Source organism: Polyodon spathula, chromosome 5 (genome assembly GCF_017654505.1).
Source record: "Polyodon spathula isolate WHYD16114869_AA chromosome 5, ASM1765450v1, whole genome shotgun sequence".
NCBI lineage: Eukaryota > Metazoa > Chordata > Actinopteri > Acipenseriformes > Polyodontidae > Polyodon > Polyodon spathula.
In genome coordinates, this window is record NC_054538.1 from 6,765,899 (window position 1) to 6,792,798 (window position 26,900).

The 26,900-nt window shown below is 38.1% G+C and overlaps 3 protein-coding genes across 3 annotated transcripts; all 3 read right to left on the minus strand.

Annotated features, from left to right (window-relative positions):
• Positions 1-1,761: 1,761 nt before the first annotated feature.
• Positions 1,762-4,116, minus strand: LOC121315357 (protein ELYS-like). The gene is made up of 3 exons (XM_041249383.1): positions 4,014-4,116; positions 3,582-3,796; positions 1,762-3,295 (listed from the first exon to the last, which is right to left on the minus strand). Exons 1-3 carry the CDS (start codon positions 4,114-4,116, stop codon positions 2,045-2,047), a joined length of 1,569 nt encoding a protein of 522 aa, XP_041105317.1. The 3' UTR covers positions 1,762-2,044.
• Positions 4,117-4,443: 327 nt separating this feature from the next.
• On the minus strand, positions 4,444-5,071 carry LOC121315358 (protein ELYS-like). The gene is made up of 2 exons (XM_041249384.1): positions 4,630-5,071; positions 4,444-4,541 (listed from the first exon to the last, which is right to left on the minus strand). Exons 1-2 carry the CDS (start codon positions 4,916-4,918, stop codon positions 4,444-4,446), a joined length of 387 nt encoding a protein of 128 aa, XP_041105318.1. The 5' UTR covers positions 4,919-5,071.
• A 161-nt stretch (positions 5,072-5,232) lies between these two features.
• LOC121315359 (protein ELYS-like) lies at positions 5,233-22,434 on the minus strand. The gene is given in 30 exon segments (XM_041249387.1): positions 5,233-5,247; positions 5,346-5,546; positions 5,749-5,944; positions 6,168-6,275; positions 6,934-7,084; positions 7,449-7,596; positions 8,045-8,176; positions 9,447-9,591; positions 9,697-9,887; positions 9,975-10,121; positions 10,336-10,392; positions 11,349-11,472; positions 11,586-11,676; positions 12,093-12,197; positions 12,383-12,523; positions 13,025-13,114; positions 13,293-13,371; positions 14,700-14,828; positions 15,116-15,157; positions 15,497-15,510; positions 15,872-15,978; positions 16,134-16,266; positions 16,438-16,579; positions 16,905-16,989; positions 17,309-17,425; positions 17,761-17,940; positions 17,942-17,966; positions 18,209-18,389; positions 18,996-19,249; positions 22,314-22,434. Coding segments are annotated over 30 exon segments (3,651 nt in total).
• Between the last annotated feature and the right edge of the window lie 4,466 nt (positions 22,435-26,900).

The following is a 26,900-nucleotide window of genomic DNA, read 5'->3' on the forward strand; positions in this document are numbered from 1 at the left end:
AGAGAGAGAGAGAGAGACACACACACACACACAGTGCAGGAGTCACATATCCGACCTAAAACTTTGACTTCAGTGATGGTTAAACGCATATCTGATGATTTAATTTTGTCCCGTTCCAACCCTTAGCTATTTTTCAGGGAACACAAAACTGATACAATATCAAAAATAACTAGGACTGTGTTTTAAAATAAGCAGGCTTCCACTGAGATGTACTGTATTGGTGTTGGTACAATACTATATTTTGCAAAGAAATAGTATTTTAATTCAGAACGATAGGATTCAGAAAATATCACTTGCCAAAAGAGACAACGCGTGGACTGTAACCGTACAGTTTAAAAATCGGTATGTATTGTAAACTCCATTAACGACCCAACAGCAAAATTAAATCAAAATGTTACCCATGCACAAACTGCATAAAAAAAAACACACACACACAGGTTTCCAGAATTAAAACCGTATCCACAGTTGCAGAATACAGTGCTCGATAAGGCCCTAATGTCAGTGAGACCGAAAATCAGTTACGCCTCAAAATAGCAACTGATTAATTGGGCACACAAAATACAACGGTTCTAGTAAATATCGATGATTGCGCCATACGTTATTATTTTAATATCATTGCAGTTCAGTAAAAGCTTGCACACAACAATTCAATGCGAGGGGTATTAACGCCTTGGTAGCGTCAGGAGAAAAAGAAAAACTAAACACAACAATCGCAACAAGCCTAGCAAGTTTAACATACTATAGTAGTGTTACTAAAATATTTATTTCAAACTGATTCCAGTACTTTAGAATGTCATCTATATAAACTAGACAAGAGTTTACGAAAAACCGTCGTCCTGCTCTGGATACAAGGTGGCCCATTTTTTTGTGTTTTTTGTTTTTTTTTTGTACAGTGAACACACAGAGGGGCGTACTTACAAAGAATTTTCAAAACTCTCTCGCTGGTTAGGATGGGACCAGCAAATCAGATGATAGTTAACACGAAAAGGTGAAGAACACCACACCCACTGCTTGTCTGTGGCAAAAATACTGTAAATAGCAAGGCAGAGCATTCGGCGTAGTTTCGTTGATAAACTTAAATTGTTGTTAACTATGCGCATTACAGAAATATAATTATTACATTGATTATCCAGTATTTATATCCATGTATATAATGAGGAAAGGAATCAATCTAAAAATTGATTTGGATTTAATTGTAGCAGCCCTAGTACACACTGACGATTTTACCCTTATTTGGAGAGAAAAGCATCTGGTTCTGCTTCCAGCCACGTTTGGTGAGCATGTGAATAGCGTTTCCTACGATTATCACATAATTAAAATTAACGATACAATTATCACGAATATTTGTAATCACGATATATAGTACTATCGAAAAATCGTTTCATCTCTATTACTGAGTAAACAAAATCGGACACGACCCGACCCGACCCAAGTGTTGTGGGATAATTTTGCACATGAAAACCAATTCGGTATGGGTCGGGTCTCGGGCCGCCGGATCCAGGTAGACATATGAAGACCTCTAGTGCAGGGAGAGAATGTTGCCTACCCCCCCAAAAAATAAAAAAAACACAAGCAGAATCTATTTTTATACCTCCAAGTATTGCTTATTATAGTTGTACTCTATAGTATTTTACTTTACTAGCAAATGTGTTCCAAACTGCACTGAAAGGAACATTTCCATAAAATAATGTTATTAATTAATTTAATTTGTCATTTTAGCAGATGCTTTTATCCAAAGCAACTTAGAGACTAAGGGTGAACTATGCTACAGCAACTATTACAGAGTCACTTATAACAGGAAGGACGAAGGACGGGGGGTTAAGTGACTTAGGGTCACACACAGTTAATCAGTGGCTGAGCGGGGATTAGAACTAGGAACCTCTGGTAGCAAGACCTTTTGGACCAGCAAGCCAGCCTGGTATAAACTTGCTGTTAAATAACCAACCAATTGATTGTGTTTACCATTAAATAAAACCCAAATCCTACAAGTTATAGTCTACTTTTTGTGTGTTTTGTGCAACAGGGAACGGGCAAGTAGATCTTGCTAACATTTTGTTCCCTGGACAATAAGTTGTTTAAAAATTGGCACACCCCTGGTGAGGGGCATCTGTTCGTGAAGCTCGGTGGAAATGTCCTTTTGTTGGGACACTTGGGGAATCTCCAACGTGACCCCTGTGGATCTCAGGGTAACCCTACTGGGACTGGCTGACACTTTTACTGGCTGGTCCACCGGGGCACTTTCAGAAACAGCCAAGATACTGCTTGTTTGCTTGGTTTTCCTTGTAGGAGTCACCGTCATCACTGCCTCTTGTTTACTATCTTTATCCGTAGCTTGGACGCGTTCCACAGGCTCAACGAGGCTACTCCTTGTTCTGCGCCCCCCTTTCCTTGGCATGGTTGGCTGTGTAGTTTCCTGTTCTGCATCAGGTTCTAACTTGACATCTTTAGTTTTTCTCAGGGTGCTCCCTGGTGTAGCTGATGTGTTTGTTTGGGGCTGGTGCTTTGCACTTCTCATAGATCTTCTGGGAGTGGTAGGCACCTGTAAGTCTGGTTGGTCCAAAGGCTCGCCATCTGTAGTCTTCTCCTCAACCATCAAACTCTTTCCCCTGGTGCGTCTTGAGTTCTGCTTGTTCTCTGCCAGAGTGCTGGTTATCTCTTTGATGCTAGCATCTGTCAAAGCATGAATAGGTTCCTCCAAGGATTTGGATGTTGAGCTTCTTACTGTTTTGCCCGTCACCAGCATTTCTTCCTGCATACAGCTGTCGACCAACTCAGTAACAAACCCCTTAGTTCTAGTGTCTTTGACAACGTCTAGCAGGTTCTCTGCATTAGCCATTTTAATCGGCTCAGGCACGTATGGAAGAGACTCCGTAATACCAATTTGGGCTTCAGGACTCTCTTCTGCAGCCTTTACCAAAGTTACAGCCTCCCGATTACAAATTTGTTGTTCCGACTCTTCAGAAACACCACGATCCTCCTCAGCATGGTCTCCACTTTCTCTCACTTTAGACAACTCTACAACCAGAAGGTGTGCATTAGGTTCAGTAGCTGCATTTTCCATTTCATTTTCTCCATCCTCAGCTTCAAGTATTAAAGAAAAACTGCTAGGAGCTGGTTCCAGGTCACCATGAATCTTAGAAACTTCACTTTCATTGGTTTCCCTAATTTTCAACAGTTCCTCTCCTTCCAAGTGCTGCATGTCGGAGAACTGGACCGGGGTAAGAACAGGGACAGTCGGCTGCAACTCTGTGTAAAAAACTAGTTCAGGATCTTCTACAACAGTGTGATCTAGAACCTGAAATTAAAAAAATAAATACATAAAAAAAAAAAACCTCAAGTATACCCCCCCCAAAAAACTAAAAAAAATGTATCCTAATTTTACTGTTCTCTCTGGAGTGTGCAGAACACAACTAAGTATTGTTATTTTCATTCACTCAACAACTAAAATAAACCAGGAAAAAAGTTAGCCTTCATTTCAAGGAGTAAAAAGTTAACCAATAGAAAAAAGAAAAAACAAGAGCAACTTAAGTCTCCAATGAATCAGGAATGTACTGGTAGACAATTTTTTATATTACCCTGACCTGTATTTCCTCAGAGATTAGAGGAAGGCCATCAACAGAGGGCTCTTCCAAGCAGACACCAGATTCTTCAGCAGGGGTCTCCTCTTCCAAGCATCCAACCTTCTTTGCAGTGGCCTCCTCTTCCAAACAAACCTGTTCCTCAATTGTACAATTCTCTACAATGTCCTCAGGTTTGTTTTCTGAAGGTGCTACAACTTCACTGACATGTACCACGGCTACAGGAGAGGATTATATAAAAATTTCATGGCCTTTGTAATTGCCCAGTTAACATGGAAGACTATAGTGCTGTATTTATCAACTAAGCAGTTGGTAGCTACAGGTGCAAAGTCCTGCTAAAAAACACGATCTTTTAAACACACCATTTTCTAATATTTTTAAACATATTCCATCAACTTTTCATATACGTATTAATTCTTTTTTTTCTTTACTTACACCGACTATCAGCTGCTGCAGGTACCAAAACATCTGAAGAGTCGTCAGTCCCAAAAACCACCTCAAAACAGTGGGTAAGATTTTTGTTCACTGCTAAAAACATATTTAAAAAGGCAATTACCATACACATATGGAAAGATGATACACAGGTAATGGCTACTGTGCGATACCGTTCCAATCTTAAAAGGTATACCTACAAATTGCCATAAGGAAATGTTACACAAATGTGTGAAATTATAGCCTAACCAAGAGAAGTTATGTCTCATGGCCATTTAGTGACAAATTAAAGATAAACATGTCGTCCTACCCACCCCCACCCCCACCCCCCGACACACAGAGATCATAAATAGATACTACTAGAGCACAAACAAAAACGGTTTGTATGCCAATAACAATTTTGGCAAACTAATTTTAATGGAATCTTTTTGTATTACCTCTCAGATGCTGCCATGTAACAAAAGTCTGTCACAAAGGCTTCCCTAATACTAGCATGTGTCAATGTTGAGGGGACATCCACATTATCCAAATCTAAGGAAAAGAATTAAACAAAAACAAGGTTATACAGGTACATATATATGCAGAGCCTGACTCTGACTGTACAGGAACATCAAGTTACCTTTGTACTCAATGGGTGGCTCTACCACTTCACTTTCATCCTCTGGGGGAAGTCTTTCTTCCTGCTTCTCTATTAAGTCTACCTTAGACACCTCTTCTTTATCCTCCTCCTCCAGCACTGCCACCTGCGACAATTCCACCTGCGCTGGTTTACAGTCCACAGAGACCGCTGGCTTTGCGTTTATAATCACATCATCCTCGAGCTCCTCGGGGGGAGGTGCATCAAGGAATTCCAACGTGGAGTCTCCAGATCGTGCAGAAATGTGGCTCATCTCCTTGACAACCTGCATGTCTTCTGAAGCATCTCGGTCGGGAATCTCCTCCTGCTGTTGCAAGACCAGTGGATTGCTTGGTACAAACAAAACACTTTCTTCTGCAGAAGTAGACCAAGGGCTAGCTGACCGAGATCTTGATTTGAGCACTGATGAAGTTGCTGAGAGCAAGTTTATTTCATCATCAGCTGCAATCTGTTTAAATAAATACATGTTACATGCTGTACAATCATCCTGCAGTGCAGTACAAATATTGTGAATGGGCAAGGTGGTTTTAAGAGAAGAAAAACCAAAAAGAAAAAAAAGGGATTAGCCATAAGTATGATGTAAAGTTAGACCACCATAACCTATATTCTCAACACATAAAAAAAATTGTTTTTATGTGTGCCAAGGTTTTATTAACAGCTTGGTCCTTGTACTTTCTATTCCAACCTGTCCTGCTTACCCAATTGCTCCATTGTGCAGGTTTGGTTGTAGCCCCTATGAAGGTGATACGACTTTCTTTCACATGCAGAGGTGGGGTGAGGGACCCGCCCGGAGAAGCAGAAGGAGACCCTACAGGCGTTGGGTCCTGGCTGGACCTCAGGATGGACTGGGGGGTGAAGCCAGGGACATCAGAGGCAGCAGATGTCAAAGCTCTTGCTCTCTGTTATATAGAAAAAAGCCAAATCAAAAAAGAGAAAATACTGATTTATTTGTCAAGCAGCTGATGCAATATTACTGTCTTCACTGTGCAAGGAGTTCTTATTTACAGTTGCCTTGTAACTGAAAGCTTCACTGAAAAATATAAACCAAGAGATAATCATTAAATTGCTTATACTAAATGTCAACTTTTTTTTACAACTCACCTTTACCACTGGAGGAGTTTGCAGCAAGGTTAACTCGGAGGGCTTAAAAACATTTTTGAGGTAGCTGGGCTTGATAGAACTTGGCCGTAATGCACTAGATGTAGTCCATGATGGGATAACCTTGGGTTGAGTTTGCTGAATGCTCATAGCGTCAGGAGACATCTCCCGAGCAGGCAGAGCCACCAAATCAAGTAACCTGGGCAACCCAAAATAAATAAATAAATACATAAATAAATAAATAGGTCACTGGTGGAAAAGTTAAAAGGTTGTTAAAACCAGATATTTGTACTTTGAATGGGAGTATACAAAGGCATAGTGTCACAAATTTCTGTCATTGATGAGGTCAACAGTGCACAGCAAAGTTACCAGTATTTTGTGCGAGAAACACCACATAGGGGTCTTTTTTATTTTTGTGTTACCTGGAAACCTTCTTTGTAATTGTGGTAATAGGTGTGCCCACAAATGCATTAGCTTGGTCTAATGATGGTGGGAGTGATTTAATGAGTGGCAATTCTGGAATTTTCGGACTATAAAAAGCAAAAAAGAAAGATTTTAAAAAAAAGTCACCTTTACTTTGTTTCTGTATATTGGCCACATATTCACATTGTAGTAATGGCTTTCTGCATAAGCCATTAATGATGTTGTTAATGTAGTTTTACAGTCGTTTTACTGCAGTACTTTCCAATTTTAGGATTCTCTCATTACACGTGGCTGACCCGGAATCTGGGGAGGTATTTTAGAAAGACAAGATGGATGTGTCCTGCTGAATGTAGCATGTGGTGGACCATAAGGTCAGAGAGCACTGCCCCCCTTCCCACACAGGAAGTATGTATTAGGCTCTCCGTGTGTAATAAAATAACGACTACCTCGATTACTGGACAGAAACCAGTCGCGTTGAAGAGGAGTCAACAATTGCTTACAAAGGTATAAATATCAAACATTGTAAAGGTTTGTCAATCTTTTAATCTCTTTTCAATTGACTCCATAGACCCCTGTGCTTTCTGATATAAACATATGCACTGAGCTGTACTGAGGCCTTGTCCAAAGTCAGTTTGAAACTCGTGCTTATATGATTGTATTGGAGGTATACCTTTTTGTACACAGTGTTTTTTTAAATAAAAAATCATTTGTCCTCTTAATTTTTTAACTACAACATCTATAATCTGAAACAAAATTAGAACTTACCCTTTGAATGGTAACAGATCCGGTTTAGTAATATTGCCAACCCACACCTCCCCAATTTTAGAGAGCACATTGTTAATGAAGGTTGCTCTTGTGAGGATATTCCCTGAAGCAGCTGGTTTTGCCATGGTGGACAATGGCTTTGGCCTTGAAACTGTAAATAGAAGGATTAAAAGCATACATGTGCCTTGAGACAAAAACAAAAAGCATCGTACTAGTTGTTTAACTAACTGCACCACCAATGTAGAATATGCATAAAGTTAAAATCTGCAACTCTACAGATCAGATTTCAGTAAATAGCTACTGAAATACTATGAATTTCAGGTTTCCGTTTAGCCCTCAGAGTGCAAATTCTGCCAAGAGAAGCAGCTGCGTTAACTTAGAAGCACATATAATGTGCTTACCTGCTTTGGAATAAAGTGCAACAGTGATCTTACTACTAAACCTGCATTGGGATAACCCTACTGTGACATCCAACTAACCATGCACTGTAAACTTTTACTCAATTCCGAGTGTACCTTCCCGCAGAATTGTGGATGGATGGCAGTAAGGTTTTGCTCGTTCTGTGGCAAGTCTCCGTTGCACTCTGGGAAGAACCTTTCCATACTGGTCTAAAATAGAATTTCTGGCAATTGTTCTTTCTTTCAGTTGAGGATCTCGGTCATTCTAATAAGCAAAAAAGAAACAGGACTAAACATTTGTTTAAGTCCACCTCAATTGTGTAGGTCAGCAGTTCTCAACTTGGGGGGGTTGGGGTTGTTCTATGTATGGGATGACATCTCTACACAGGACTAAAAACACTAATATTTTGGCAAATACTTCACTGACTGGCTCCTTGATATAGAATAGAATTAATTATCGCTACCATGGCAGTGTGGTGGTCCAGGTTTATTTAATATAAATAAAAAACCTAAAAAAGGTGCGCAGGACTTAAAAGAGCTTGGGAACCCCTGGTGTAGGTGAATAAACTGCATACACAGCATGATTGAATGCAATTCTTTGAAAAGTACTCTACTTCAGGTTTTCCAGGGAGTTTTCATTAAGAAAAAATGCATTATGTGTAAATACACAAATGTCTATACAACGGGCTTGTATACCGAAAGTCATTGCATACCATTAAGTTCATCTTTAGGGTCTGATTGAGTTGCAATGCTGACATATAGTTGGCTCGCTGGAAATAATAAACCATGAGAAACTCTTGGTTTTGAAGGTCACCATTGCTTTGCAGGAACTTCTCCAAACACTCCTGCAACTCAGAGAGAAAATAAAAAAAAAATAAAAAAAACAGACATTAGTGTAAGTGAACAGTACATGTCAATATAACAATGCTGGCATCAAGACTGAAATGTCCAAATCTGAACTTTTATGCTTTTCCTGCATTGTGTAGGTCATGAATTTTTTTTTTTTTTTTTTTTTTTTTTTTTTAAACCCCATAAGCTACACTGCCCAATTTCTTTGTTAATTCTGACAACCTTTTACACTTGTAACTTTAAAGTATTTCAAAGCTCTTTTCAAAACACCTGCTCTAGTGCACCGATAGTGTAAGGATTATTGCCCACATTGGTCAAACAGGTAAAACTTACCTTTTTTCATGTTTAAGTTTACCTAAATCATGGTGTTGAGGATGAATCACTTGGATTCTTCAAGATGTAACTGGACAAAAGTTTTGAAATCCAGACGAGCATACATGGGCTGAATGACCTCTTTTGTAAAAGAATGAAACAGAATTCTGAACACTGTCCTTTTCTTGCACTTCAAGGAAAACTTGTTTGAGAGGGTGAACATCACTATAGACTAGGAGGCATTTACATGGTGTGCATACAGAGGTCTGCGATACCAGATGTAAATGTAGTAGGGCTGTCAGTTAAGCCTCCAAATATCAAATCGATTAATTGAGCACAGAAAAGATACTCGTTCGAAAAAACATCGATGATTGTACCTGCCACAGTAGCTTTCAGCCCCCTGCCCGTCCCCACTAGATGTGATTATTTTAATATCATTGATGCTCAGTAAAAGCTTGTGCACAAAATCAGGAAACCCTGACTGAGTACGCTGCCCGGTTTAAAAAAAAAAAAAAAAAAAAAAAAAAAATGTATTAAAACACAAAGTATTATTCCCAGGTTTAACAGTTCATTTTGAAACTCCAAAGCAGCGCAAACTATATACAGTCAGTTTTCTTCAATGTGCATAATTTATTTACATGTTGTTTGCCAGGAACAAAAGCTTGACTTGCTCTGGATCCAAGGCAGCGCACTTTTTATTTACATAGAATACATAGAAGGCGCATACTTACAAAACATTTCCAAAACTGATTTGCTGGTAGTTATGATGGGACCGGCAAATCAGAAATCAAAATACGTAAATAATGTTATTAACTATGCACGTTACAAATATAAAAAGGCTTTATTTGTGCCTACTCATTAAGACCATCTTTTAAGACACCCTTAGCCTATTTTTATCTTAACTACTCCAAGAATCCTGGTCAACTTACTAAACTAAAATTTATTGGCACCTACCTGCTCAGTGACTATGAATGGCAGCTTTAGAAGGTCTTCCATTAGTCTCATCTCCTGACACATTTCATACATGTGTTTTAGCAACTCCTCCACATTTAACCTATTGGAATGTTGCCTTAGCAAACTCCAGGCCTCCACCATACACCTTATAATAATGAATAAACAGAAACAAATACAAAAAAATAAAAAAAACTTGCAATGAAGTCAACTGAAGGTATTAATGCCAGCAGATGTTTTAGTTTAACAGTACCTGTTAAACTTCAACACAGTGAGGTACGGTTTTATTTCACTGCTAGTCGACATTGGCGGCTTCATCATCTGTATGTATCGAAGGGCTTGTCTGTGCTCCCCTTGGCACATCAAGGCCTGGATTATCCGTGCATGTTGCCAAGACAGCATTGATCGGCTAGTGGTTGGGTGAAGGATGAGATCCAAAGCTGTCTGTGTTACAAATAGATAAGTGCATTTTACAAGCAAATTTCCAGAACTCAAATCACAGCCAAAATTAAGGACTGGCACTTCAGTTACCTCATGATCATTATGATCCAGTAGCCAAAATCCCTGGATAAGCTTTACCAATCCCAAAGGGATCGCAAAGGCAGTTGGGAAAGATTCAACAGAAGACTCTGGTTTATTGGGAAAAGAATAGAGGACATCCAATAACAAATAAATAACCTAAAATTGCATTTGTTAAGGAAATTAGCTTTTAAATAAACAAACATCTTCAGTACATATTCACTCAAATAAGCATTTTTAGGAAAGTAACTTGATATGCAATAGAGCTTTGCAGATTAAAACAAGCGGGTAAGCAAACAAAGCATATCCTTCCAACTCTTCACAGACCAATTGTGACTGAAGGATGGAGAAATATACACAAATAAAAGGATACAATTGCATGCTTTGCAGATTCTTCAGCACTCTCCAACAGGTAAACATCACGCAATGCCTGTCGGGGGGGGGGGTTATTTATTACCAAACTACAAAACTCTCAAGACTATTGTGGTGATATTCAAACCACCCCCACCCCTACAATAGTACTTGAATACTCCTTTCACAGAGATGAGTTATGATGGCTCAGAACCAGGACCGATGCAGCATTTTGGTCTGTGTGAACTGACTATACCATCAGAGGCGTCATATTTTATATGCAAGGTGGTTCAGAGACGGCACTGAAGCATCTTAACTGCCTGTGTGAAATGGTATGCCGGTACTGAAGCACTATAGTGGGAGCGAATTGCAAGGAAACATCCCACATGCCTGTAAACCGGATGTCTTGGGTCTTTTTGTCGTCGGTGTTACACGCTTTCACCCCCCCAAAATACAATGGCTGATCAAGAATGAGGTATAACTGGAGTCCAGAAGAAGTTACGGTTAACTTTGCGGGCAGACAAGGTGAATTCAAATAGAATGGACGGTGCGTGATGCTGTAATTTATGGGCAAATTGCTGACACGATGCTTCGGCGTGGATACAATCGTTGCCATGAAAACGATCTGCTGACTGCCAGGTTTTAAAGTTGTACTCACATGATCCCCTTGGCTGTGTGAAAGGGTTAAGACTGTATTATATCGGTATTATACTAGATTGCGCAGTTTCATTCTATGTGAATGGATATTTTAAATGATTTTTTTTACACGTCTCAGACTGCTCTGTAGCAGCATTTGTACGTGAAAGGGATGTAACTGCACCATTTCATAAACCACAAAAGCAAAAAAAAATGCCACAGCACACAAATCAGCTTAAATATATATATATCAAGATGAGACAGCATTAGACATCCAAAAATGTCTCAGCCAATGTCTCTTTCAGAACCTCCCCACCTGTTGTGTATGATTAGTTTCCTGTAGAAGTTAATAAATTAACTTAATAAAGTTAATAAAAAAAAAAACACTTTAGGACTTACATGCAGTGTTGGAGGCGGGTATCTTCCAGTTCTGCCTTCATCACGCTTCCATACCTTCTCAATTCGATCTCCGAACTGGGCCACCATTCCATCAATCATAAGGCAATTTGAAGACCATTTACCTCTAAAGAAAAAGTTAAACATGATTTAGCTGTTGAACACCAAAGTAAACAAGCACACACTATTCAAATCAAAAAGCTAAAAAAAACAACCCAAAAAACAATTTTCACTTCCTACCTAGATGAGCGTTCAAGCTTTTGCCGTCTGCCGTTATAATAGTTCTGTATTTCAGGATAGTTATAGCAGGGCTTAGATATCTGCAGAACATCTAAAAAAACAAATAAAATCAAAACACTGGAAAGCAACAAATAATGCACACTCAGAAACCACTGGAACCAATTCAAGCACACTGTAGCTTTACTACCAGTCATGTTAAAACATTTGGTCTCAGTAGAAGTAATAAACCCTGGTTAATTAATATGCTTTAATAAAACAAGCACACAGAAATTTAGAGGGTACGTACATCTAGACAGTGTATACAAACACAAAGTGAAGAAGTAACTTACAGGTGGTCTGCCTTCTGACGACAATATTGATTAAAAAAAATATAAGTGCAACAGCAAATTGGGACGGCAGACAGGACAATGTTAATTGGGAGTTTCTTTCTACTGTTAAGCAGCTTCAACGACACTCCTGAAGAATCAAAATAAAATAATGAAATTTTTCCAGTTACTATAGACTTACCGGTACCTTCTGGCAGGAGACCAGAACGACAGAACCACAGCACCACCTGGGCATATTGAAAAATAAGGTCGGCAACCACATGTTTGTTCGTTAAGTCCACTAGACCTGTGAAATACACAAACAGTGAAAAACTCACCATACACTTTTATTTTCTCCGCCCCAAAAAAATGTCTGTCACTGTCGTCATGCCCTCCCTCCCCCCCAAAAAAACCAAACTGCTTCCACTTCGACATTTTCACAAAAATAGACAAATTAGTCTCAGAGCAACCGATATGACAAACAGAACTCACCTTTCTCAGTTAGTTCTTGTGCTTCACTGAGGAAGCAATTAAAAATGGTGCTGAGGTTGCTAAGTAGCAACTGATAGTGCTGCATAACCTGGAGTGTTTGTGGATCAATGAGGTTACAGGAGCTATTAAAGAGTGGCGCACCTTAAAGAAGCAAGCAAATACAACTTAACATTTTCACTTTTTACTAGTGAGATTGATGTACTGTGCAATTACCACAATTTAATATTTTTTCATTGTCCTTGGATAAATAAACAAACGGAGGTATTACTGCCAAAGCAATTAAAATGTTGAATTAGAAGGAAATGTCTAGCTTCCCTTGAAAATGTCAAACTGCACACATCTGTTTGAAAAAGTTAAGATGAACAGTGGCATTTGGAAAGGAAATTGGCGCATACATGGAGTGGACGGCAATAAAAGCTGCCACTTGATACTGAAGAGTACTACTTGAGAGGGTCCTTAATGTGCTGTTGGATTATGGAGCAATTTTCAGATACCTTAAAAGCATGTATTTAATTTCATCTTCAGCAAATAAAATGCTTATGAAGCACTGCCTGACAATTTCACTAATAAACCTAAAAAAAAAAAAAAAAAAAAAAATCTTCATTAAAAGCATAGTTTATAAGCAAGCACATGTATACTCACAAATGTTGTCAAGTTCATCTTTTGTACGAACCAACTTATTCCATGCCTGCTCAAGTACAAAGCGTAGGTTAGCTCCAGACTTTGGTTGCTCTATTTAAAAAAAAAAAAAAAAATGTAGTGAAGCTGATGAAAGGCTCAACAGCAAGTTTAAATCTTACTTATTAGTAAATCTGTCAGAACTATATTGGAGATCCAAACAGCAATAACCTCAAGGATTGGACATACACAAGTAAATTTAGTATGTACAAGGACACTAAGATACCCTTACCTTCTCGGGTCCACCCAGTTACCAGACAAAAGGAACTTGTTTTAACGACAGTTGATAGTATGGCTTCCAACTGTTCCTCCTATAGAGTAAGATATAACAGATAGATTTGCCTTAACAGTTTCTGGAGCTTAAAGAGTAGATAGCGAGGTTCTGGAAAATACTGCGTTATACGTCCCCAGATGTTACCACAACTGTTTAAATAAAGTACCTGTAATTTTTCTTTTCATTGTTAAGGATAGATTACACTGGGCACAGCAGTGGAAAACGGAAAGCGTAAAAATCAATAGAATCTACTATTTTGAATGGGTGCAATTATAGAAAGCAGAGCAATTTTTAATAACGTGCGGCAAATTTCCATCTAGACCAATCAACTGAAGTGTTGTTGTGTGATGTTATCTGCACAATGTATAGCGAGCAAGGCAAACAAAAGTCTGGTTTTCAGGGTGCAAAAATGCCCTCAACTGTATGATATGTCCCATCCAGTTCATAAGGATAAGCTGATAAAGCAAGACACCTGGGACACCATAGCAGCTAAACTAGACATGCCAAGTAAACATATTTGCATTTGAAGAGCAACAGAAAGCATACACTACATAGTGTACTGTATGCCACAGACCTCCAAACAAAACACTTCAAAGTTGGGGGGTGGGGGTGGGGTTGGGCGAGGGGAGGAAACAAAAAAAAGGTCTCAATAATGGCAGGCTTCTGTAGTATTCATGGAGGTTTTTTATATTGTCATAAAAAACTCTTGGATTTACATATACTGCAAGGTTTCTCACCGCCAGTGCAATATGAAAATGCACAGTTTACCGCTTTCTACTCCTAGTGTAATCAGAACTTTAACATTCTGACAACTTTTTAAAGTCTGTTTTTAAAGCTGTTTTCAAAATGGCTGTTCTAGTGCACTGGGGTTTGAGATCTGTCACTGCAGGAACAGTAATTTAAAAAGTGCTCTGGCTTTTCTGTTGGGGCTGTGCTACCTGTTTGACAATGTGGGCAATAATCCTTACACTACCAGTGGACTAGTGGCAATTTTGAAAAGAGCTTTGAAAACAGACTTTAAAAAGAGAAGTGTAAAAAGTTGTCAGGATGTTGACAATGAAAAGAAAAAGTACAGGTACGTAATTGAAAAGCACCTGGGGACGTGCAATGCTATATTTTTAGGAAACCCACTACTAAATCTAAAATACCAGAAATATTCCAGAGATAGAAAGTATATTAGGTTTGTTTACTAATCCGTTTTTTTAAATAAAAGTTTAAAATCATTTAGACCTGTAAACAGGTCTCCGGTGTTGAGTTAAAACATATATTAAGCTGAAACTAGAATCAAACAGATCGTAGGACAGCATAACAGTCTCAGACAGCAACGACAGCACCACTTGTTGATGAATGCTTCTGTAAGCTTACCTGGATAAGACTGGAAGGCTGCACATCAGAAAGTCGGGGAGACAGCAGGCCAGCCATTAAACACCTGTTGTAACCATCAGGAATAGCTTCACTTAGACAAGGACCAGATTTCTTTAGGAAACTTAATGTCTGAAAAATTTTTATAACACACAAATACAAACATCCACATTAGGTAGGCATGAAAAGATCACAACGCAACTGGATACAGAAACATACTTTTAACTTGAAGACAATTAGACACTGTATCCCAAATGAGATACATGTGGCCCAATGTATGCATACCTTTTAATGGATAGGTATATTTAATATGTAAATGAAGTTGACAGGTTTTATTCAGCTTGGCTTTTCTTTGAACATTGGAAAATTAACAGAAATGTCAAAAAAAAAACACAAGTGAAAAAATTCAGAACACTAACCTCCTTCTGAAAACCAGAACATGTTAGGTGTACAATCCCCAACTAACAAGCAAGTTGCATCTGTAACAGGATACATATGGAACAAAATTGAATTATTCTCTGCCGAGAAAGAATATGATAAATATTTCACTACTCAAATTTCATTACAATTGAATATCTCTAATATATTAAATAAGAAATATTATACAGCACTGGCAGTCATCACATAAAGGCATCACCAATGACGTTACGTAATCAGGCTCTTGCTGTTTTAACCATTTGCGGTCCTATGTGGGATCAGGTCCGACATTACAATTTTCCCTTTCTAGTCCGATGTCGGACCCTGTCCAACATCATGAAAAAGATGTAAAGCACAGGTCTCTAGTCACTTTTTCTCCAGACAAAGCCAAGAAAACCTTTCGATGGATGAGTGAGACCGTTAGGAGAAGAGTGAAACAGAAAAAAGGGCATATCTCATAGCCCCAAGCACTACAGAGATAACACGGAGGTAACTGCGTCTGCATCCAGCACTCAAATATCACTGACATTTGCAGAGTTTTTTGCAGATGTTATAGTAATAAAATAATGACTTGGATCACATTATTGAAGAGTTTGGAGATAAAACGAGTGATCAGGAGAGGATTTCTCAGTATCAGAGCTCTACGTTTAGATTTTTAACTGCTGGCCCCTTGGGCCACTGAGCTAGTGCCCGGATGCAATTTTATCTGGCCCAATATATTTTTTCATGATGATTTTTATTTTCAGTATGTTTCAAACTGCGTTCATGAACCAAGATGTCCAGGAGGGGATTTGGGGAGGTCACTGTCACAGCGTCCAGCAACCACAGAGCAAAATAGGAGCAACTGTGAAGAAACTCGCCAGTTCTAGAAAGAAAACACAGCTACATAAACCAAAAGCAACTACAATACTGTTGGGTTCAGCCACTTTCTCAAGCAGAGTTCAAATACACAGCAGGTTTGTTTAGTGGGGTTTACAAAGACTTAGTTAAGGAACATTAAAAAAAGCATACAGTTTTTACCTTAAAGAATCAGGCATCTGTGCATGGTACCAGCGATCAATATCAAAGACACCCAGGTAAGTAGAGGGTTTGCACTGCCCATAAGATTTCACTTGGCAACTGAAGATGGCCACGCTTGTGTCAAGCGAAGAGACTGCAGAAAAATGGAAATTAAACAGACATGAATCACTGGCAAATATAAACCACTGCAATAAAAAAATCTGTGTTAAGACAGTATAGGGCATGGGAAAGAATGTACAAAAATAAATAATGGAATGTCAAGTAATAAAACAAAAAAAAGGAAGGGGAAGAAAAAGAAACCAACCGTCATTCATGCTTTCATCCCGATCAAGGTGGCTCCTACACTGTTCAATAGTTTGGCAGCCAAGCAGTCGGGTGCTGGTGGCTTGTGAGAATACACCCCCAGTCAGGTCCTGACTGTAACACTCCTCGCAGTATTCCAAACCCTGCAACAAAAAACTAAAAACTGTCAAAACCCATGACCTACAGACTTTCTGGGAGAATGTATACTGTGTATCCATTGTATTCCTGTGTAAAAACAAACAATAAATAAAATAAACAGAACTCCAGGATCAATGGCACCCTTAAATTTTAGCTCTGACACGGTTACAACAATCACTACTACAATAAGCACAGAAACACTTTAAAATACAGAATGGAGAAAAGCTAACACACAATGGCCACAGATTTATTTTTTCTCCAGAATAACAGAGAGGATTCTCACTACATGCCAAGTAAGCCTATTGGTACAATGTGTAAAGCTTGTATTACCTCATAGAGGATCTGTCCAGAAGCCAGGCACTTCCTGTCTCCAAATGCCAACTGCAACAGGTGCAAGCTAACAATATCCCCTTCACTGAAACGAGATAATTGAAATATGAATGGAACTCTTGGTTGAATTCATTTGGATAATGTGCTTGAAGCAAGTGAAAAAGCATATTTTCAATTTATAATTGTATGACAGAAGTCTAACTTTCAAGCTCTTAATTTTTTTCAAATCAATCAGCAGTGTTTTAATCCAGCATGTATCAAAACTATACTATAAGTGAAACTGCAGCATTTAAAAATGCTACAGAAGAGCAGGTGTTTAATGCAACATAATTTACATAAATTAACATTAGAATTAGTTTCTCAGTTGTATATTTTGATAAAGCAATGGTGGGGTGGTTACTCAATTGTCCTGGGCAGACTGTACAGCCCAAAGATAGCAGCAGTTACGAGGATCATTCTCAGGTTCCTGGAACGTCAAAGCATGAACAGACACTCTCCCACCTTCTAACTGTGAGTGATACCTTGTGAGGGAAATACATATTTAATACTAGTCCATGAATGGCTCTTGCATGCTCTGTTGTAAACTGCAGCCAAGTTAAACTACCGAATTACAAAATGTCTTCTTGCCGTTGATTGACAATTTTTTTTTTCTTCACTAAACAAACAGAAGGGTAGGACAGCTGCAGTGCAGAGCAACATACCATTTTAAAAACACAGATTTTACGTAATTAAAAAATGCTTACTACATTACTATCAGCTGTGTATTAGGTACACAGATGGTGGTAATATGGCAATACAGACATTTCCTGTAAAAATCCTATTTGCGATTTTCTCTTTGACTGTGCATGAGACTTACTCTTTCTTTAATGTCTTCATGTTCCAAAGCTGAAGGCAGCCATCTGAAAACCCAACTGCTAACTGGTTTGTTCTTGTCAGGTACTGAATTGCTGTAGCTGTAGTCCCTGACGGGCTCTGTAACTGAAGGCATAGATGTCTCCCTTCCCTGGTCGCAGTCTCACGGATTCGTGAGATCTGTCAGAGACTTGTTGACCACTTTAAGACCTAGACATGCATATGATTAAACAGGTGTATGAATGCATGATTCAGGACTAGTGTTAACAGCGGGAATACAAACAGACTTTCCAGCCTACAAAAGTCTTGCTGAGGTGATTTCCATGTGGAGTACTCAGGCTTATGAAAAGTCTCAAGTATGACAGTCAGTCCTTGTTTTATATCTATTGGTCAAAAAAAAGAAAACAGAATTTAATATGTAATAATTGTACATTAAAATTGTTCCAATTTACCTGAAGCTTCTAGCTCACTCTGACTACACGACAACTCATCCAAACACAGATCAATCAGCAGAACATGCCCCACGTCTGTCACTACTGCCACAGCCCCAAAGAACCAGCGTAGACTACGGTGTAAATGCTGGGTGCTGGCACTGCCACCACCGTGATTTATTAATGGTTCAATAGCAGTTATCTGGATAAAGGCAAGGAAAAAAAAAAAAAGAATGAACAGATGTTTTACTTGAAATGTCTACTGCTAAAATAATATATTGTTTAAAGTTTGATCCTCCACTGTTCATTTGAATCATTAAAATCATTGAGGTAATATAACATTTAATTTTCCAAATTAAGTACATACCTTAGTGATGTGTTCTTAATTTATTTTACATCACAAAAGGCTTTTTCACAGAGTACCAGCACAGGAATTATATTTCACATTTTACAAAGCACCAACATGTTTTAATAATAAATGATATTAAGTAATAATTAACTGCAGATTTGAGTCATTATGTTAATTCCTGGGCCAAAAAAAAAAAAAAAAAAGTATCCCAATTCCAGGGGCATTATGTAAACAGATGTGAAAAAATACGTGATGGTTCTGGCCAGATAGAAAAGGTTTTTTTGTTTTGTTTTGTTTTGTTTTTTTTACTGGAAAACAGCTAATGGAATGGACTATAAAATTAATTATAGAACATTATCAGCTGCTTATCAAATGTGAAGACCCCATGCAAAGCCTGTGGTTTGTATGACATGAATGTCACTCCAGACGGGTATTTATTAAAAACCAAACTACACTTACCCTTCCAGGTAAAGCCACAGCTTTCACGACCCGTGATATGCCCAGGTCATAGAGAAAGAGCATGCTCCCTTCCGTTTCCTCCAGTCCCACAAGAAGGCCTGTCCTTTTCAGCCAGCAGAACTCCTTCGCTGCCAGGATATTGGGAGAGTTCTCCCCAACGCTTCTGAACCGATATGCTGAAAGACGCTCCCCTGTGACAGAGTTGACTACTTTTAGCTGAGGACCACACGCCAGCCAGGCCAGCCCATTCTTGCCTAAATACCAGAAATATTAAGAACATAAGAACATAAGAAAGTTTACAAACGAGAGGAGGCCATTCGGCCCATCTTGCTCGTTTGGTTGTTAGTAGCTTATTGATCCCAGAATCTCATCAAGCAGCTTCTTGAAGGATCCCAGGGTGTCAGCTTCAACAACATTACTGGGGAGTTGATTCCCTCACAATTCTCTGTGTAAAAAAGTGCCTCCTATTTTCTGTTCTGAATGCCCCTTTGTCTAATCTCCATTTGTGACCCCTGGTCCTTGTTTCTTTTTTCAGGTCGAAAAAGTCCCTTGGGTCGACACTGTCAATACCTTTTAGAATTTTGAATGCTTGAATTAGGTTGCCACGTAGTCTTCTTTGTTCAAGACTGAACAGATTCAATTCTTTTACCCTGTCTGCACATGACATGCCTTTTAAGCCCGGAATAATTCTGGTCGCTCTTCTTTGCACTCTTTCTAGAGCAGCAGTATCTTTTTTATAGCGAGGTGACCAGAACTGCACACAATATTCAAGATGAGGTCTTACTAGTGCATTGTACAGTTTTAACATTACTTCCCTTGACTTAAATTCAACACTTTTCACAATGTATCCGAGCATCTTGTTAGCCTTTTTTATAGCTTCCCCACATTGTCTAGATGAAGACATTTCTGAGTCAACAAAAACTCCTAGGTCTTTTTCATAGATTCCTTCTCCAATTTCAGTATCTCCCATATGATATTTATAATGTACATTTTTATTTCCTGCGTGCAGTACCTTACACTTTTCTCTATTAAATGTCATTTGCCATGTGTCTGCCCAGTTCTGAATCTTGTCTAGATCATTTTGAATGACCTTTGCTGCTACAACAGTGTTTGCCACTCCTCCTACTTTTGTGTGGTCTGCAAATTTAACAAGTTTGCTTACTATACCAGAATCTAAATCATTAATGTAGATTAGGAATAGCAGAGGACCTAATACTGATCCCTGTGGTACACCACTGGTTACCACACTTTTTCCTCTAATCAGTACTTTCTGTTTTCTACATGTTAACCACTCCCTAATCCATGTACATGTGTTTCCTTGAATCCCAACTGCGTTCAGTTTGAGAATTAATCTTTTGTGCAGGACTTTGTCAACAGCTTTCTGGAACTCTAAATAAACCATGTCATATGCTTTGCAATTATCCATTATCGATGTTGCATCCTCAAAAAAATCAAGCAAGTTAGTTAGACACGATCTCCCTTTCCTAAAACCATGTTGACTGTCTCCCAGGATACTGTTACCATATAGGTAATTTTCCATTTTGGATCTTATTATAGTTTCCATAAGTTTGCATATAATAGAAGTCAGGCTTACTGGTCTGTAGTTACCTGGTTCAGTTTTGTTTCCCTTTTTGTGGATCGGTATTACGTTTGCAATTTTCCAGTCTGTCAGTACCACCCCTGTGTCAAGAGACTGCTGCATGATCTTGGTTAGCGGTTTGTAAATTACTTCTTTCATTTCTTTGAGTACTACTGGGAGGATCTCATCCGGCCCAGGGGATTTGTTTATTTTAAGAGCTCCTAGTCCCTTTAACACTTCTGCCTCAGTTATGCTAAAGTTATTTAAAACTGGATAGGAACTGGATGACATGTGGGGCATGTTGTCAGTATCTTCCTTTGTAAAAACTTGTGAAAAGTAATCATTTAATATATTTGCTATTTTTTTTTTCTTCATCTACGATTTTGCCATTTGTATCTCTTAAACATTTAATCTCCTCTTTGAATGTTCGCTTGCTGTTGTAATATTGGAAAAACATTTTGGAATTGGTTTTAGCTCCCTTAGCAATGTTCATTTCTATTTCTCTCTTGGCCTTTTTAACTTCCTTTTTGACTTGCGTTTGCAGTTCCGTGTACTCTTTCTGTGTACTTTCTTTTTGGTCCTTTTTTAATGCTCTATGAAGTGCCTTTTTTCACTGAATATTTTTTTATTGATCTATTAAACCATTTTGGCAATTTAGTTTTACATTTAGATTTGTATACTTTAGGGATGTAATTCTTTTGTGCCTCTAGTACTACATTTTTGAAGAACAACCATCCTTCTTCTGTGGGTGTTTTCTCTATTTTACTCCAATCTACTTCTGTTAGTCTCTGTTTCATACCTTCATAGTTTGCTTTTCTAAAATTGTAAACCTTAGCTTTAGTCTTTACTTTTGGGGTTTTAAAAAACACTTCAAATGAGACCATGTTGTGGTCTGAGTTTGCCAGTCGTTCTCTGACCTCTGTTTTAGTTATTCTGTCTTCGTTATTTGAAAAGACTAAATCAAGGCATGCCTCCCCTCTAGTCAGTGCCTTGACAAATTGTGTTAGGAAGCAGTCATTTGCCATTTCCACCATTTCAATTTCATCCTTCGTGCTACCCACCGGGTTTTCCCATTTTATATGGGGGAAGTTGAAATCCCCCATTAGTATGGCTTCTACCTTTGCTACACACATTTCTAATGTCATTGTATAACAGATTATTTTGCTCACCGTCTGGACCTGGCGGTCTATAGCATGCTCCTATTATTATGCCCTTTGAATTTTTGTCCATTGTTCTGACCCATATTGATTTGGCTTTATTTTCTTTGTCCAGGTTTAACACCTGGGCTTCAAGACTGTTTCTTATGTAAAGCGCTACCCCTCCTCCTCTTCTGTCCTGCCTGTCTTTCCTATACAGTGTATACCCACAAATATTATATTCGTCCCCATCACTCTCAGACAACCAAGTTTCTGTAACACCTATCACATCATAGTTACTTGTTAGTGCAGTAGCTTCAAGTTCTAGAATTTTGTTTCTGATACTTCTAGCATTTAGATAAATACATTTAATGGTTGTCTTACCTGAGTTGTTGTTCTTGTTTTGATTTGGTCTCCCTTCTGTTTTTTTGTTGATTTCTCCCCCCTTCCTTTCTAGTTTAAGTTTTATAAGACCATAATACAAAAGAAAAGGTTTAACCATGTTGCTTTTTGCCCTCACAATTTTCTGTTTAATCTACAGCATTTTTTGTATAGTGAATTTAATAAGATTTAATAACTCACAAAAGAAAAGGAAAATCACACCTGTAGCAAACTTTCCATGTAGCACGGAGTCCAATTTGATCTCATCCGCCCCAAGTGCTTCTACAGTTACCTCTGGAAATTGTAGCAAACTGCTGATTGCCTGTGCTGTGAGGTCACACATGCTTTACTCTGAAACAAAGGGAAAACCGCTCTCAAGTTATTATAGAAAGATGTGAACCAGTCTTTTTTCTTCTTCATTTAATATTATACACAAATGTTATTTGTAATACACTAATATGACATTTCATTGCCAAGGCAGCTCAAAGCTAACCTAATTGGAATACCCTTGCTGGCATTAGAAACTAATGTATTCCCTTTGCCTCCCCAATATTGGTATGTTGGGGTGGTGGTTTTTCTCTTGATCTCCTCTCCAGATTGTACTAAAATCAATAGCCTTCCCAGTTCTAGGTGCTGAATGATGCTTTCCACCAAAAGAAACATTTACACATCAAGTCCCCAAATAGACTACACCAAGATGAGAACCATAGACTGCAACTGTGTTCCAATTACTGTATAAATGTGTATCAACTATGGTCAGTATTATTCATTTTGAGTTTAAAGGAATGCTGAAGTAAACTAGACAAAATTGGTAATGGAAAGTAAGAACGTGTATCAAACATTAATTAACTAAACTTCAAAAGCCACATGACCACAGCATGGCAGCCACATTAGGTCAGAGGTCAATTTCATGAGAAGCAACACAAATGAAGAGTTTATAAAAACCTGGAAATATGAAGTCACTACCTAAAATGGTCTCAGATACAAGACTTTTACACTGTGACGATGGCAGCTTTGGGGGAGGAAAAAAAAGTCAGGCAAAGGTAACTTTCTCTTGTAGTACAACCATGATTGAGCTTGATCTAAGGAATCAGAGCATGAAGCCATTATTACCTCAAAGCATCAGGTCTTCATTTGGAAGCCGAAAGGTCACATAACTTCAATATGGCTGGGTGGCCATTAGTCAAAGTGAAGGTGCCAGAAGAGGGTTGACAAACTCATACAAGCTCTCTTTATGGAATGCTTAACACTAACAACACCGCCATGCTATACATCCCAGTTCACACTTGGTAAATGGTAAACATAAAAAGATTTTTTATAAATACTGTATTAGCTGCATGTCAAAGAAACAGGAACCTATAAATTGGTCTAGTTGCACTTTGTCTTTAGTTGAAACAAACATTTCTATTAGGCAGTACACTTCTTGACATGCAAAAGCCTAGTTCAAATCTATAGTATGTCAAAATCCACGTTGTCAGCCGATTATCCTCCAGTTACAGTAGCTAAAAGCTTACTATTGGTTATTGTTTAATTCACATTTTTACTTTCATATTTGGGATATTACAGAAGTAGGGAAATCAGACAACAATTGAAGCTAAAATATGCAATTAGGACAGATTTCTGAACAAAAGTTAATTAAATTTAATTCCTCAATAAAACTACAGTAAGAACAGAAGTAATATTTATGTAAAAGCCTGGCAGTGCTCTAAATAAACAAACCGCTTAAATACCAACACAAAGACAGTACACACCAAAACAAAAATAAATATAAACACAGCTTGCAATCAAAAGCAACATACTTTCACTACATAAATCTAGTGGGGTGTCCAATATTTTCTGAGCATTTTGACACTTTAGCAACCATTCATTGCTGTCACGTATTTTCTGTGCAATTGGATACTAAAACTTAAATGAGCACTGTTTCTAAAATGCGTGTACAAAGGGGTCAGCATTAAGCACTTTAGTAATATCTACGTAACTAAGTCACAGGCTGCATTTACTACCTGTATGGGCATAACCGTGCCTTGTCAAATTTTATACTGTAGATGTCACAGTCAGCTCCGGCAATCATTATTTCACACTGAATCTGACATCAAGACACTGCAGACTGCCCTCGGATGAAACGAGGGGAACATTTGACACCAAATTCTGTCCTAAAGAATTAGCAATCTTTGCTGCTAGTAACCAGTAATAGCAGTACAAGCAGATATGAAAACATACATGTTACCCTGGAATTATGCAAGTATAATGTGACAAAAGCGTGACTCACATATAGTTATAGTTGCATATTTTAGGAGTATACCGGTAATAAACTGTATACATTTGCCACATAGTTTTACCATGCCGTATTCTAGTCTAGGAAAGATTGTGGTTCTTTGTTGCACATTATGTGTTCATGGGTTATTTCATGCACCAACATCACTTTATATACTTATTGAAATGTCTGATGTGAATGTCATAATGATTGATTAAGAAGACTAATTCTTCATACATCAATATCATGGACGGCAATGTCTTGCCGTTACACAGGTTGTCCTGTTGTGTCTTTCAGAAGGATTTCTCCTGGTCCTCGGGTGTGTTAAAAGCATTTGTCGCACAGCACTAATTTTAAAACATATTAAAAAAGAACTGATGGGCAATTCGTTAAGTATTCAAGCTTTCGAAATTGTAACAATGCATGGACGTACCTGTATGGTAGCCATACTAACAGTATATTTGTCTCCAACTCAGGTCCCCCGGCTGTCATAATCCTCTCTATCGTAAACTCCTGCTTTGTATGCCTTTGTCTCCGACAAAACAATAATGCACACAGTTAAAAATATTTAAAACCCAGAACTCCTCCTCTGTTTTCACTCTTCATTCGCAAACTAAGAACAAGTCTAACACGAGCCCAGTTTCACTCCACCCCCCTCCCCAAGCCGCTGCGTATAATTTAATTATCTAAATCCCGTGGCATCCCTTGTGGCGAGCACAAATCTCTCTATTGCAGATGAAACGAGTCCGAAACAGCGTGAGTGGAAGCGGGAATTATAAAAATCACTGTCTGCAGAGTATGAAAATTCATGGGGCGGACGATACTTGAATGACAAATACAGTGCTATTTTGTATTAGAACATCCAAGATATGCCGTCCATAGTAGCTTAATTCAGTTCAGCTACACGGCTTTCTGCAAAATGACTTTTTATTTACCTTTTTTTAATTTATAATTTTTGCTCACCAGACCCTTGAGAGTATTGCTGAAAAGGAGAACTCAGTTATCTGGAGTTTCATCCTCAAGTATATTAAAGGAAATAGATGGAATGTCACAAATTTTTGGCATGTTTTTGTAAATAATAACAAGTAAAAGTATATATATATATATATATATATATATATATATATATATATATATATATATATATATATATATATATATATAACTTTTACAATTTTACTTAATAAAACTATTACTTCAAAATGACTAAATAATACAATTAATTACTTTAACTACTGGCAATTATTGTGGTAATAGATTTTAAGAGGTGCTGCTGTTTATTAAGTCTCTTCAGACAATCTTTTTAATTAACTAGTCTCCACTTTCTTTTTTGTCTGTAATACTCAAAGTCATAAATATGGCCCGCATTTTTCAGACGGAGAAGTATGCAATTAAAACATGTTTTGGAAGAGCAGGAGTGTCATCTATTGGATGACACCCAGTACTACTCTCAGTCATTCAAAGCTGTACCTGTGCAGTAGGCTACACCTTCGGAAAAAAAGAGGATCTGATTAACTTTTCATGTCAAACTTTTCTTGTCGGTTTGATTTGGAATAAAAGATCAGTTTGGGATTCTTGCATGTTGGATTAAGATTGGTGCACTTTGAAAGATTGGAATAAAAATTCAGCTTCAATTCGGGATTTTTTATTTTATTTTTGTACTGCATTTTAATTATTTAACGAATAGGACAAAGCAAAGACAGAATACCGCATACATGAGACGAACAGGTACATGTAATTCTACTTGTATTCACAATCTCATCTCATTAACTTACTCCAACAGTTCATTTTGATTGTCCCTTCGCTATAACAACCCCCTAGATATAACGAACAAAAGGCATGGACCCCAACAGGTTCCTTATAGCGAGGGTGTACAGTACGATAGTATTATACTTAACATACAGACATGCACATTTTCAATTTCACATGTACAAGCTTCGTAATAACAGGACTCCTCTTGAGACAAGAAGCATCTGTCTTTCTATTTATTTTTTTATGAACGTTCCATACCAAATAATACATGAGTTTTATGCAAAGTGTAATGGTAGGAGAACAGTACAATGGAATCAGCCATTTGTAGAAAAAAATAAAAATCCCAGCCATATTCAAATGGGCACAGTCTGTCCTTGAAAACAAGTAAGGGAGTCTTGTTTGCTGATCCAAACAAGGTTAACTTGTTACTTAACAATAACAATACTTAACACAACATGTAGTAACTAAAGATCAAAGCCGGAACACACCGCTTTTATATGATTGGCTGAACAAGTGATACTCTAGGTGACAGTAGGTGAGCGTGTGCTATACTTCACAATCAGGTACTTACTGCTGCTGTAATTCCAGCTGCCTGGTTCCCCTCTTCAATTACTTTTCTGAAAGCATGGCTGCTCGACTGTGTAATACACTAGGGGTCAGGGCAGTATCATATGTTTTATTGTTGCTGCCTTCTCTCTTCTGTGTCACACTGCGTGCATTCTATTCAATTTTGTTATTTTGCATTACCATTTTTTGCTACATCAATTTGCATTAAAGAAACTTTCGCTCAATCCCAATCACAG